At 39.5% G+C, this 14,897-nt stretch overlaps 1 protein-coding gene across 2 annotated transcripts in view; it reads right to left on the minus strand.

The window, feature by feature from the left end:
• Positions 1–14,897, minus strand: part of adcy8 (adenylate cyclase 8 (brain)) — a 330,936-nt gene that overhangs the window by 102,545 nt on the left and 213,494 nt on the right. Inside the window, exons 8-9 of one of the 2 annotated variants that reach the window (XM_039753981.1) lie at positions 4,407–4,604; positions 2,850–2,950 (exon numbers count right to left, since the gene is read on the minus strand). In XM_039753981.1, the coding sequence (XP_039609915.1) occupies positions 2,850–2,950; positions 4,407–4,604 (299 nt within the window). The remainder of the gene's footprint in view (positions 1–2,849; positions 2,951–4,406; positions 4,605–14,897) is intronic. The other variant, XM_039753982.1, reaches the window with a different exon arrangement.

A 14,897-nucleotide genomic window follows, 5' to 3' on the forward strand; every position in this document is an offset into this window, starting at 1 on the left:
CGGCACATGTACCAGCCACTCATAGGAAGTAACTGTTCATTTTGGGACCTCCATCTATGAGATGGAGCTCCTGCTCAGAAAGCCGATTCAGACACACCTTGAACCACAGCTGGAGGAGTTAGTTTTTGGTTTTCACCTTGTTATTAAACAAGGTTGTCGGGGTGGTCCCCATGTCTTGATAGTGTTATTCTCTCATTCTTACATATGTATGTTATTAGACACGTGGACATAGTGAGTGTTTATGGGTTTGTGCTGGACAAACGTATAGAAGGAATTAAGTGTGACACCACCACTAAATTTTCTTTCATCTGATTCCTTAACATGGAGGAGGAGAAACATCCAGAGGAGTGCTGATGAAACTTTCTGGTACAACCAAAACCTTTTCCGATCCCTGTGGTATATAATTTGGGTCCACCCAGAATTTGTCATTTGCTCACAGAAAACTTCTTGAGGTGACCTAAGTTCCAAGCCTCTGAAGACCTTTTTTTGGCAAAGACAGCAGACATTGGTTGTTTTCCTATCAGGATTGTGATTTGTTTTCATTCTTTTGGACATTGTAATTAAATGGGGGTTCCTGCAGGACCCCAACCCTCATTTCTTTGTTCTTTGTCCTAATTCATAATACACAATAGTGCACATGCTACAAAAATGTGTAACATGTTCAGTCACTGAGCAAACTATTAGGAACACCTAATACACCTGCCCACCTGCACATCCATGCAATTATCTAATCAGTTAATCATGTGGCAGCAGGGCAATGCGTCACAACTCTTCTGATGGTCAGTGCGATTTACTACACTGAGTGCTGAGTTGGTGCATCTTTTCAAGAGAGGCTCACCAAATTAACAAGCTAAATCAAAAGGCTGCCTCAGTTATTGGACATACTCAGGACCCCCTGAAGGTATCAGAAAGAGGAGAGAATGAAGACAAAACTGAGTGTCATTTTGACCAATGCTGTGCATTACAAATTATTTAGCAGAAATGTGTCATGAATCGTTACTGGGACTCCTTTATGCCAAAAGGCATTCAACTGTATGACACCTCACTGAGATTGTGACTGTCAAGTAAAAAGTTTTCTTCCTTTTTATTCATTCTGGAGTATGTTCAGACAATAGTGTGTCTATCTATCCTGCAGGTGCTGTCAGGGGGTGCTGCAGCTGGGACTCCTGAGCCCGTTTGGGCAGCATATTCGCCACACCTGGAGCACTTCCGGGTGCCCAATAAAAGGAGCCAGCAATCACCACTCAGGGGCCAGATTCGGGTGGAAGGAGGACAAGGTTGCCTAGGAGGAGTGGTGGTGGAAGAAAAGAGAGGAGCGCAGTGTTTTAGTGTGTTTGTGTGATCTTTTGGGACCGTGTTGTGCCTGTAGGGATTACGGAAAAGACGTGTCCCACAGGTGAAGAAAAATAAAAGTTTTCTTGGTTTTTATGCGTGCCTACATGTCCGTCTGTGTCAGGTCAGATGCCTATATAGCGCCTTTGTTACACTATCTATCTATCTATCATATAGTGCCTTTCATATCTATCTATCTATCTATCTATCTATCTATCTATCTATCTATCTATCTATCTATCTATCATCAAACGTGTGTTGGAGGAACTCCTCTCGGGCTCAATTGAGGTATGTGATAACCCATCAGGGCAAAAGAGGGCGCTGTTGCCAACATCCTCTTCTCCTTCTCTCTCTGCAGCACAGACAAGCCACTCAGTGAGGGCACTTAGTCCCGCCTCTTCCACTTAGTGCGATATAAGAAGCCCAGCTACCAGAAAGGAGGCATCTTTGACACTCAGTGGTCCCCACTGGACTGAGCTCCAGAGATCAACCCCTAAATCTGTGGTAAAGAGACAAATTCTTTTGTTATTTTGTCTGAGGGGCTATTTACATTGATGCCAAGAGGCGTGATTTTTGTTTGGATGGCTTTCACTAAATGGGGTAAAATGGTTGGTGTACAACTTTTCATTTGCTCGGTGACCTGTCAATCCTGATTTCTATAGTGCATTACATACTCTATCTATCTATCTATCTATCTATCTATCTATCTATCTATCTATCTATCTATTATATAGTGCCTTTCATATCTATCTATCTATTATATAGTGCCTTTCATATCTATCTATCTATCTATCTATTATATAGTGCCTTTCATATCTATCTATCTATCTATCTATTATATAGTGCCTTTCATATCTATCTATCTATCTATCTATCTATCTATCTATCTATCTATCTATCTATCTATCTATCTATCTATTATATAGTGCCTTTCATTTCTATATATCTATCTATATATGTTATTTAGTGCCTTTCGTATCTATCTATCTATTTATCTATCTATCTATCTATCTATCTATCTATCTATCTATCTATCTATCTATTATATAGTGCCTTTCATATCTATCTATCTATCTATCTATGTTATTTAGTGCCTTTCGTATCTATCTATCTATCTATCTATCTATCTATTATATAGTGCCTTTCATATCTATCTATCTATCTATCTATCTATCTATCTATCTATCTATCTATCTATCTATCTATCTATCTATCTATTATATAGTGCCTTTCATATCTATCTATCTATCTATCTATCTATCTATCTATCTATCTATCTATCTATCTATCTATCTATCTATCTATCTATCTGTTAAATAGTGCCTTTCTATGTAGATTTCCTCCTTGGGACAAATAAAGTTCTTTCCCCCAGTGTAGTGGTCCTAAGAATTTGCTCAGTGAGTGTATAACAATGAAGACACCTACTGTATGAGGTACATCCCACCATCCACAAGCCTTTGTATTAAATACTCATTTTTGTTTTAAGACAATGAGTCAGTTTAATGAGTCGGGATTACCTTGATGAAGGCAGTAAACTCTGGATTGCGGTGATGAATATGAGGACTATAAAGGAGCAGACCAGGTTCGACTTGAAGACTTCGTCCCTCATCTGAGAATACTGTGAAAAAAATAAGAGTAAACAAACAGACAAACAGACAAAAAAGACAAAAAGAAAGAAAAAGAAAGAAAAAGAACGGACTCAGAATGACCCACAGTCGCTTTGCATTGAACAGGCTACCAGTACAGCGACGACAAACCGGGGCGGAGGGCATTGATTTCCTTCAGGGCTTTTCAAGTGTATTTTCTTTACAGGTGGAAACTGCCTAACTTTAAAGGGATATTGAAGTCTATTTTTTTTTTTTATTAATTCTTCAATTATTCTAGTAGTCTGTAAGATTCCAGCCCTGATTAAAATCATGCACTGGCCCCTTGTTCAAAAAGGGTGCTGGGAAATTAGCAAGAGGATGTTTAGTAAAGTTTTAACAACTATGCCAAAAATGGAGGACCAACATCCACTAAATTTACATTACAGAAATTAACGTAAAATGAGTAAAAGAAAAATGTATAAATGATTAAATTATAGTTAAAAAAAAAATATATATATATATCAATTCAACTGAAACCTTAAGGATACATAAAAGCAGGAAACTTGTGTAACAAAAGGGGAAAAGAGCGCAAAAAAAAAGCTGAAAGGATGTAGAATGTCAACTGCTTGAACAAGAGTTGGAATGAACACAAGTCCACCACATCCATTTCCTCATGAGTAAACTAAAGGAGCTCCTAGTCCTAGAATGACGAAACATTCATTTATTTTTTTTGGGGTGAGGATTAAAACGAATAAGCGTTGAAGCATCTGAGAAATGCTCAGTTTGGAGAGGCGGCACGTCCACAGCAATCCGCTGAATTCCTGTGCAATTGTTAGCGGGCTCGAGGGTATTTGTAATTCAATTTGAAAAGAGATTCTTCGCGACTTTCTCCAAGATCTGCTTAGCATATGGAGAGTGTTGGGAATTGTTTAGCCAGCTTAACAGAAAAGCAAGGCTGTTGCCAGAGAACGTGCTCATCGTTTCAAACCCTGCAATTTACACCCAAAACAAAGGGATAAATTTAGTACAAAAAAAAAAAAATCATCATTTTCAGAAATATTGGAAATAAATGGAAATCTTTGCCAATAGGCAGCTGTTGAGAATTGAATTCATTGAGTGAAAATCTGGGAAGCCAGGGATTTGGGATTGTTCTGGGTGTAAAGGTACGGCAACACATCCTTAGGATCGCATGTGCAAATCTGACGGAGGGGGATTTATCCGCGGCCTCCTTCACGATGAATTAGGAGACGCATCAGTCATGTCAGTAAGTATAATTTCATCTTTTATGAAAAGACAAAAGGAGTAAAAGCAAATTGTCAATGCAGTCTAAACAGAAATTCAAATTAAGGGAATTAAAAGAAAAAAAAATCTTTAGCTTACTCATGCTAAAAGTGTGGTAGGCCAAATGATTGAATAGATAAATAGATATTTGTACTCCTTGTTTCATACAAAAAAAAAAAACAAAAAGGCTGTCTAAGACCCAGCTACCTTCTCTTCCAGGCTGGAGTCTTTAAACATCAGTGAGAAAGGCTTGATATGCTCTCTTCTCAATTTATCGCCACTCCGTAAGTCGATGGCGTGCTCTATTCGCTTGTTAATTTCCTCAGGCCCAGACTGGACATGCAAAGCTTGTGCAAGATGATTTGGAAGCAGATTTATTGAATTTCTTGTTAGGGCAGCCAGAGTCTAGGGGAAAGCACATGCAAATAAAATAAGCCTGCTAGTCCCCTCTAGTTTCAAGGCAGTGTTCTAAATCAAATGGATTACAGCACTCCATGCATTTTTCCAGACATCCATACATCTTTCAGACTGGACATGTTGCTTGGAAGAATACAAATACTTACTTTGCTTAATAACATCTAGCAAGAGAACTTTAAAGGCACATTTCTTGAGTAAAAATCCTCTGCTAATAATGTTGTTACAACACAACATTATACTCTGCACAGAGAATTCATAAAAGCAATGCAGCATATACAGTACTGGATACGTGGGTATACTGAAGATGAATACTCGCACAGATGCACGTGCATTACACGTACCTGTACATGAAGAGTGTGTGGGCACAGCGGGCATATGCAACTGATATGCACACTTTTGGTATATTTTTAGATTATTTTTCACAATTATATATGTATGCATGGATCTAGATATATAGATAGATAGTAGACATGAAAGACACTATATAATAGATAGATAGATAGATAGATAGAAAAGGCACTATATGATAAACAGATAGATATGAAAGACTCTATATAATAAATAGATAGATGTGAAAGTCACTATGTGATATACAGTATACATAGAAAAATAGATATGAAAGGCACTATATAATAGATACAGTAGATAGAGAACTAGATAGTGCCTTTCCTATCTATCTATCTATCTATCTATCTATCTATCTATCTATCTATCTATCTATCTATCTATCTATCTATGTGATAGATACATAGACAAATAGATATGAAAGGCACTATATAATAGATAGACTGCAAAGCACTATATAGATAGACAGATGTGAAAGTCACTATATAATAAATAGATAGACAGAAAGGAAAAGCACTATGTGAGAGACAGATAGATATGAAAGACACTATAAAATAGATAAATAGATAGGAAAGGCACTATATAATATACAGATAGATAGGAAAGACACTATATAACAGACAGATAGACATGAAAGGCGCTGTGTGATAGATACATAGACAGATGTGAAAGGCACTATATAGTAGATAGACATGCCAGGCACTATATAGATAGACAGATAGATAGATAGATAGGAAAGGCAATATATAACAGATACAGTAGATAGAAAAGGCAATATGTAATAGATAGATAGATAGGAAATGAACTATATAATAGATAGATAGACAGACATGGGAGGTGTTATATAATAGATAGGAAAGGTACTTTTATAAAAGATAGACAGTGAAAGGCACTATATGATATAATATAAAGATATATATTTCTTTAATTGTCCCAGGATAGATATTTAGCTTTAACAATATATGGGTACTCCAATTTTCCACCCACATTGTTAACAGGTGATTCCATAGGGGGCTGCACAGTATGTTACCTATATATGTGTGTATGTATTATATACATATATACATTATATATATATATATATATATACAGTAGATATATTTGTGATGTTAATTATATTTAACACGCTATAATAATAACAGTAATCCAGGAGAAGGGTTTGTGTATCTGTTTGTCAGGCCAGTTGCTATGTCTGTCATTCCACTAGGATGGCGCATCACAAATGTTTGTAGTAATAAAATACATTGTAGATGTTATTCCAACAGATGGTGCATCACTAACATTTGTAGCGATGTAATTTATTTGTGATGCAGTATCTGTTGGAATGATTTATTACTACATGCATTACAAAAGGAGACTCCAATAGATAGTACATTGCAGAACTTTAATGCTGAGGTCTATATTGATTACTTTAACCCATCTTAAATGATTATCAGGGTTAGTGACCCAATAACCATATATATATATATATATATATATAACCTTGTGCTTTTCTCTCACTGCGTATTTCTTCATCAGTGTAATGTGCAATAAGCACTTCTCATTCCACTAGAAGGTATTTTTGACAATAAATAAATTCTGCAGGTCTTACAATGTCATCTGTGTCTTTCTTATCCTTAAACCAAATCAACTCTCTTGACTACAATCCTTCAACCATAACATGGCAGTCATGGTCGCCCCTCTCTTAAATCACCTGTGCTCTCCAGTTCTTCTGCAGTATCATCCATCACCCTCATTCTTCTACCAAATCATCTCCGTCATCTTTAATACTCTGGGGGATCTTCTGTGTTTTTCGTATTCCACTGACTTATCTCTGCTAACATCACTTCTTCTGCCCTGCCATTCTCATCTTTTGATCTTCTCATCTGTCGTTACATTATCACCTTTGTCCATCGAATTAGTCATCGCTTACTCTGCTGCTATCTTTTAGTTTTATCTTCATCTTTGCACCCAGTAATCCCTAAGTGTTGCCAGTCACTTCTCATTATAATGATGTCTTCATTCTTCAGCTCTGTCAGCTCTCATTATGCCTGCAAGTTGACAGTATCGCATGTTGATGGTGCTCCCTTAGCAAGCCATGTTCAGTGTAGGAACTATTAGACATCTGTAAATCAACACAACATTCACAAATCTGAAGCAACTGTCCCTTAAACACAGTGGGACCTCATCTTTATTGTTCCTGAGCACTAATTATAATGAAATGTGACGTATCGGGAAGCGTCTCTAGCATATCAAAGTTAGCTTTGCATGAATCCACTAAAGCGTACAGCATGCGCATACATCATCAGCTTCAAAAACAAATGTCTGACAATAGCTTTAAACACAAGGGACCCATTTACAGTGGTCTTCTGCACTGTAGTATGCTGGGCTGGTAACATCACATCAAGAGAGGCCCACCGAATCATCAGGCTAATTACAACAACGGCTTCAGTGACGGAGGTAGCAGTGGAGGAGAGAATGAAGACAAAACTAGTGGCCATTGTGATCAATGCTGCACATCCTCTCTTTGAAACTGAAAGTTATGTTAAGTTGTCTGCTTTCATAGCAGACAAACATGTTTAGTGAACACCAAAAGAGAAAAACCGAAGGAACTTCAATCCAAGACTTAAGACAAATATTGTAGCCAAAACAGTAGAGAAAAGTCAGTACCACAAAAAGTCAAACGAGAAAAGTTTAAAGCAAAAGACAAACAAAAGGGTCTTGAATTGGCAGCTCAGATAAGGAAATGACTGTTAGCCGACCTTTCAAACCATCATGTCGACATCTGAGGACGCACCCCTGGATGGTGATCCATAAAATACATGATAGTGGCCAAAATACACCAAAAAAAATACATTACTACAAAAATTTGTCATGTGCCATCTGTTGGAATGATAAAAATGCAAATGTCTCTTATATGCTATTGGCTGTTGGATTCATGGAAGCAGTTTAAATGTTTTGATATGCCATTTGTTAGAATAACAAATGCAATCCATATGTCTCTTGTGGTAGATAGGGGGCGCTCTCGCTCCCTTGAACCCCTGTCCACGACTCCAGACACCAGGTAAAAGTTGACTTTATTTTGTTGCCACAGTGTACAAAGCGCACTCTCCACCACAATACTCATATAATAACAAATACTACAATAATAAACACAATAAACCAATCCTCCAGCTCCCAGACGCGTTGCCACCCTTCCACCCAGCTCAGCTCGCCATCTGGGAGCTCCCACAGTCCTTTTATATTCCCTGACCCGGAAGTGTTCCTAAATCCCCAGTCCATGTGATCCTCAATCACTTCCGGGTCAGGTAATAGTTCTTTTCTTCACCCCGGAAGCCCATCACTCTTCCTATGACGAGCTTCCGGGTCATAGGGCCCAAATGAGTCCTCAGTCCTCCCTGCAGCACGCCCCTGAGGTATCCAGCAGGGCTGAGGATAAAAACTACATCGTCCATGATTCCCTGCTGGTCTTCGGGGCACCTCCATACTGCAGGGAGGGCGCCATCTGGCGGCCTGGGGGTATTAGCCGGGATGATAAGCCGGCCAAATATCACACTCTGTTAGGCAAAGGATTGATAAAAGTAGTGTAAATGTTTGTGATGCACCATCTGTTGGAATGACAAATGCAATGCATATGTCTCTTTAATATGCCATTTGGTATGGGATTCAAAGAAGTAGTTTTAAAGTTTTGATATGCAATTTGTTGGAATGACTAATGCAATGCATATATCTCTGTTAGTTACCATTTGGTATGGGATTCTATAAAGTAGTGTTAATGATGTGCCATCTGTTGGAACAGCAAAATGCAATGAATATGTCTGTTATATGCCATTGGGTGTTCGATTCACAAAAGCAGTGTAAATGTTTGGGATGCACCATCTGTTGGAATGACAAATGCAATGCATATGTCTCTTTAATATGCTATTTGGTATGGGATTCAAAGAAGTAGTTTTAATCAGGGCTGTGGAGTCAGTAGATAAATCCTTTGACTCCGATTCCTTAGTTTCAGGTACTTCTGACTCTGACACCCCGACTCCCTGAATCCTCTGTATTTAATATGCTAATGTATTTTCCATGTTGAATAAAGGAAGGCAACATACACGCCATTTAACCACAGAACTACTGGCTAGGAAGCTGACTCTGTACGGTATTGGCCAGTTTAAACAAAAGACAAGAACCCCTGAACACACATCAGGCCATAGCTCACACCTACACCTACATCGTTACACTTGTTTGCACATTAATGAACTTGTTAAACACATTATATCTGAAATAAAATGAAAACACTTTTTGTAATGTACCATAATCCAGATTTCAATATGTGAATGTCAGGTTGTATAATAGCTCAGCTGAACTTCACACTAGTAGTAACACAGCTATGCACTGGGCTTCATTCTTACATCAGAGGAGTACTTCATTAGGACAACTGTTTGTGAAATGGAACATTTGAATTTGCTGTATTTTTTTTTCATTACAATTTAAATGTATTAGGAGTTGGAGTCGGCTCCAACCCTGACTCCAGGTACCCAAAATTGTTTCTGACTTCTCGACTCCGACTCCACAGCCCTGGTTTTAATGTTTTGATGTGCATTTTGTTGGAATGACAAATGCAATGCATATATCTCTGTTAGTTACCATTTGGTATGGGATTATTAAAAGCAGCGTTAATATTTGTGATGTGCCATCTGTTGGAATGGCAAAATGCAATGCATATGTCTGCTATGTGCCACTGGGTGTTGGATTCATCAAAGCAGTATGTGATGCACCATCTGTTGGAATGACAAATATACTCACAGTTTCTTAAGCTTTGAGTCGCAGACTGCCACCTGTGGATTGTATATGGTTACAACTCACCTTTGTATTAAATGGGAATGGGTCACGTATGGTTTGCGTAGTGTCTTGGTTGCTGTGGGTTGTTTAAGCAATCAACAATGGTCTGATGTGAATGTCGGTGGAGATTTTCCAAGGGAGTGGGGAGTTTAAATGGTCGTCATGAACTGGGTCTCGAAGAAATTGAGAAGGGCAAAAAGATTAAGAAACCCTGCGTTTTATTACTACAAATGTATGGGATGCACCATCTGTTGGAATGGCAAAGACATAGCAACCGGACAGGCACACAGTCACATATCTTTTTATTATGGTGGATTAATTTAGATCTCTTTTTTCAGAGATCTGTTGTCACTTTGCCACTTAGAGACTTTTTCAGAAGGTCAAAGATGCCAAATGAAATGCATTTTGATGCCAGGTTATATGTTGTTCAGCAATTTAAAGCAAATGTAAAAATTTCCATTTAGGCAATTTAATGCAAACAGACCAGATTTAGAAAATGAAATCATACGTTCTGCTCCTGAGAGGTGAAATTCTCTTTTTAAATGCAGAAAATCGTCTTGGTTTTGAAATGAGGGAAGTTATTTTAACTTACAATGTCATCATTCTTTTTATATTTCCTGCAAAGTGAAAATATCACAATAGGTGTTTCCGTCAGTTTAAGGCTTGCAAAAATATTTACAATGCAGCGATGATTAGGCAGCTAAACTCTGCATATTTAACGCTTGAACGCTGATCTCCTTTCGACTCATAATTAATGCGGTCTCCGCCAGGTTTTAACTGCTTAGCTTATGGCAAGGTTGGTGTGCTGCGCCGTGTGTTAAAAAATGAGGCCCAGTGAAAAAGCTTTGATGAGACGTGATATACAATAGAGCCTCCGCCGCGCAGCTCTTCGGGATTTGGCTTTGTACTTTGCCATTAACACATAGGAAGTGTGTAAGTGGAAATGTCTCATTGCTCATATACAGACTCATCCTGAAAAACAGCAGGGGTTGCGCGGCAGATGCTCTAAGAATCAAAAGGTTTACAGCAGGTGCAGCCGCATGAGCTATCAGCATCTGAGGAGAGCTGGGGGCGTGTGTGAGATGGCAGCGCTCGTTGTTTCTATTTTCAGAATGTGACTAGTGAGCCACTGCGAGTGTGTGATAAAGCTGGGGAGCACTGGCAGGAAAAAAAAAATAAATTAAATAAATGAAAAGACAAGACACGGTGAGATACTTCGATCAATTAGCGGCTCGCTTATCAAGCAAGGGAGGAGGACTGGGTGGCTTCTCATTGATCTGCTTTTCCAGACTCGTGTTTCTACCTTTACTGTCTCATCCATGTGATGCAATATTTCATAAGTGATATTATAATGATTATGACCCAGGTTCACTTCCCGGGTCCTCCCTGTGTGGAGTTTGCATGTTCTCCCCGTTTCTGCGTGGGTTTCCCTCGGGTACTCCGGTTTTTTCCCGCAGCAGTCCAAAGACATGCAGGTTAGGTGCATTGGCGATCCTAAATTGTCCCTAGTGTATGCTTGGTGTGTGTGTGTGTGTGTGCCCTGTGGTGGGCTGGCGCCCTGCCCAGGGATTTGTTCCTGCCTTGTGCCCTGTGCTGGCTGGGATTGGCTCCTGCAGAACAAATGACGCTGTGCTAGGCTATAACAGGTTGGATAATGACTGACTGACTGACATGACATGAATTCTGACCCATGCTAGCTGTGTCTCTTTATTCCATGTTTCTGTCCAAAACGATGATCACCATTTCTGACAGACCTGCTGGTTCAGTTTGACAGTATTTACACTGTACAGTTCTGCACTTCCCTGCAGGCCTTCCTTCCTTTTTCAGGAGCCAATGACTTTTTAAGCACTCCGCAGCTTTTGTAGTATTCCCACCTCAGGAATCCGGACCATTTGTGGTTCTGGTACGTAGTTCCTGGTACTCTGCTTTTAGCTCCTACTCCAGAGTATATAGTTTTTGTTCAATCAGGAACTATGGTGGGTGGCGCTCGGGTGATGAATTGTGCTGATTGGTTGACCGCGGGCACCGGCGTCAACTTCCAAATCGGTTAGTAGTTTGGACGTATCGGTGACGATAAGAGCGCCACACTTCGCACCGCATTGCCCTTCCTGGTGGCAACACGCCTAAGTAATAATTTCATTCGTGAAGTTGCGATTGCTTCAGAGCAGTAAGGCGTGGGGGTCCGCCATGAACTCCCAATCGCACTTCACTTCAAACCACTCCACTCTTCATAGCCGCCTCCCATGCACGGCACAGAAGTAATAATCTTCCTGTTGAAGTTCAAATGAGGTACGGGGGTCCCCGATGAACTTCCTGATTGTGCTGCACTTTGCATTGCAATACTCTTATTAACCACATCATCTGGGGCCTCATGTATAACGGCGTGCGTAGAATTCGCACTATAACATGACGTAAGCACAAAAGCCGAAATGTGCTTACGCACAGAAAAATCCAGATACAGGAATCTGTGCATCTGTGCGTACTCCAACTTCCGCGTTCTTCCGTTCCATAAATTCCGGTCAGCGTGAAAAGTAACGCTCGTGAACGCACGTGCTGTTCTGCCCAAACTCCTCCCAAAATTACGCCTCTTTGAATATGCAAATCAATATAAATAGCCCTTAAGCTCAGCCTTCTGTGAAAAGACAATGGGAAAAGCAGGGGGTAAAATATAAGAATTTCAGCGAGTACCAAGTGGAGGCAAAGGAAAAACAAACTACAGTTTGTGGGGGTTGCGTTCCAGAACAATCCGCGAAGCAGAACCCATATGTTTGTATGGTTATTTTTCTATATTTTAAGCCCTTATAAATTCTCCCACACTGTTAACATTATTAGAGCCCTCTAGACATGAAATAACACCCTTTAGTCAAAAGTTTAAACTGTGCTCCATGACAAGACATAGACGACAGTTCTTTCTCACAATTAAAAGAATGCAAACGTATCTTCTCTTCAAAGAAGCGCCGTCAGCAGCAGAGAATGTCAGAGAGAGAGAGAGAAAAGCAAACAATCAAAAAATCAATACGTGCTGTTGGGCTTTTAAGTATGCGCACCGCGATAAAGCAGCCGCAAAGAAGGGAGCAACGTGAAGGTAGTCTTTCAGCATTTTTTAGAGTAGCGTCCGTATCTTCTAGGCAAACAGCCCCTCTGCTCACGGCCCCTCCGTCAGGCAGAGAGAGTGAGAGAGACAGAGAAAAGCAAACAATCAAGCACCGCGCGGGAAGCATATCGTATATCATTGAGGAGTTTTATTTAATATGTAATACGTGCTCTGATTGGGTAGCTTCTAAGCCATCCGCCAATAGCGTCCCTTGTATGAAATCAACTGGGCAAACAAACTGAGGAAGCATGTACCATAAGTTAAAAGACCCATTGTCCGGAGAAATCCGCGAACCAGCGAAAAATCTGTGATATATATTTAGATATGCTTACATTTAAAATCCGCGATGGAGTGAAGCCACGAAAGTCGAAGCACGATATAGCGAGGGATTTGTTGATTTAAACAGTGGAATAAACGACAAAAGGAAGTTGATCGAGTGACATAGCGTGTCGGAGAGACTCAAAAGCTCAACTTCACAGTCACACAGTGCCAAAATAAAAAAGAAGTCACATAACAAAGTCGTCGTGAAAAGGCGAGATGTAGCCCACCGTCTGAGCTTATTAGGGTACAGACAAAAAAAAAAAATAGGCACACAGTGGGGAAAAAAGCACGAAATGTCAACTTTAATCTCGCAATGTCCACTTTAATCACATATTTTATTTTGTCATTAAAGTAGAACATCATAAACTTCATCATAAAATCGTTTCATTTACTATTTTCTCAAATCCCATCGTAACTAAAGCAGCACGTTAAATGCTTTGTTTTGTATTTGATCTTTTGCTTTGTGTGTGTGAATCACTACGTGCTTCTGGGCTTTCTCTTTCTCCGACAGGACACAGAATCCATTACATTCGTGATATTACAGCTCTTTGAATAACTAAAATACTGAGATGTATACGTGATATCATTTTCATGATGATTGGAATGAAAGCACGTTATTAAACATGGAAACACGTGTCTCACACAAGATGCTGCTGTGCCGTGCACGACCTTCGATGAAATAATTTACTGTAGCAGTACTGTCTCTTTCAAACGTACTAACCTCCAATTCCTGTCGTTACTTTTCTTTCCCCAAATACCCAATCAGCACACAATCAGCTCTGTAATAGACGTTAAGCCATCTGTATGCTTACGACGACGATTCTTCAAAACTTTTAAGGAACATTGAAACATCTTCATAGTACGAATTTAATTATTCTATCGATCTATCCTTCCAGTGTCACGCCAGCCTCAGCAAATATACAACGCGCAAGGCAGGAACAATACGTGAACTTGCTAACGCTGCAGCACCGTGTCCTCAAATGTTTAATTATTAACAATACAGATTATTTAAATGAAGTTAAAGTTTTATCTGTATAATATAATAAACATATTTTGCTTCATTTCATCTTAAAAATGATATCGTCATCATATGTAAATACACGCTTTATAAAGTGGAGCAGGTTGTGAGATATTATAACTGTAGTGCAAGTTTACAGTGAGGTGATTGTACTTATAAGTACCAACAGTTCTACAAGGAGCAGTTGATTGAGTGCGTTTAAAGTTCTTGGGATGAAACTGTTACTGAACCTCGAGGTCCGTACAGGAAGGGCTTTGAAACGTTTTGCTGTGGCTTTGGCAGTATGTGCTTGATGGCGTATCCCGATATTTCTCTTTCCGATCATCTGCTGCTGTGATTCACACTCAGATACAGTGATATAAATACTCCGAGTGGTGCAGTGAGAGTAATAAGGAAAAAGATGATCTGCTGTGGCAACTCCTAACGGGAGGAGCTGAAAGAAGAAGAAGAAGGTGCAGTGAGAATAACAACGCTAAAGCAGTTATGGCATTTGGAATGCTATGGCTATTCCCTGGGCCATTATATTGTTACAGGTAGTCTACAATCAGATGCGTTACTCTAATAAACAATATGCGGTTATTTTCAGTGTATTTATAAAGCTGCGTCAGAAATGTGGTTCTAACAAATAAAGGGTAACCACACAGCAACAGTAGCACTGCTTTGACGCTGGGTGCCGCCAGTCTGCAAAACCGAG

This window comes from Polypterus senegalus, chromosome 5 (genome assembly GCF_016835505.1).
Source record: "Polypterus senegalus isolate Bchr_013 chromosome 5, ASM1683550v1, whole genome shotgun sequence".
NCBI classification, from domain to species: Eukaryota; Metazoa; Chordata; class Cladistia; order Polypteriformes; family Polypteridae; genus Polypterus; species Polypterus senegalus.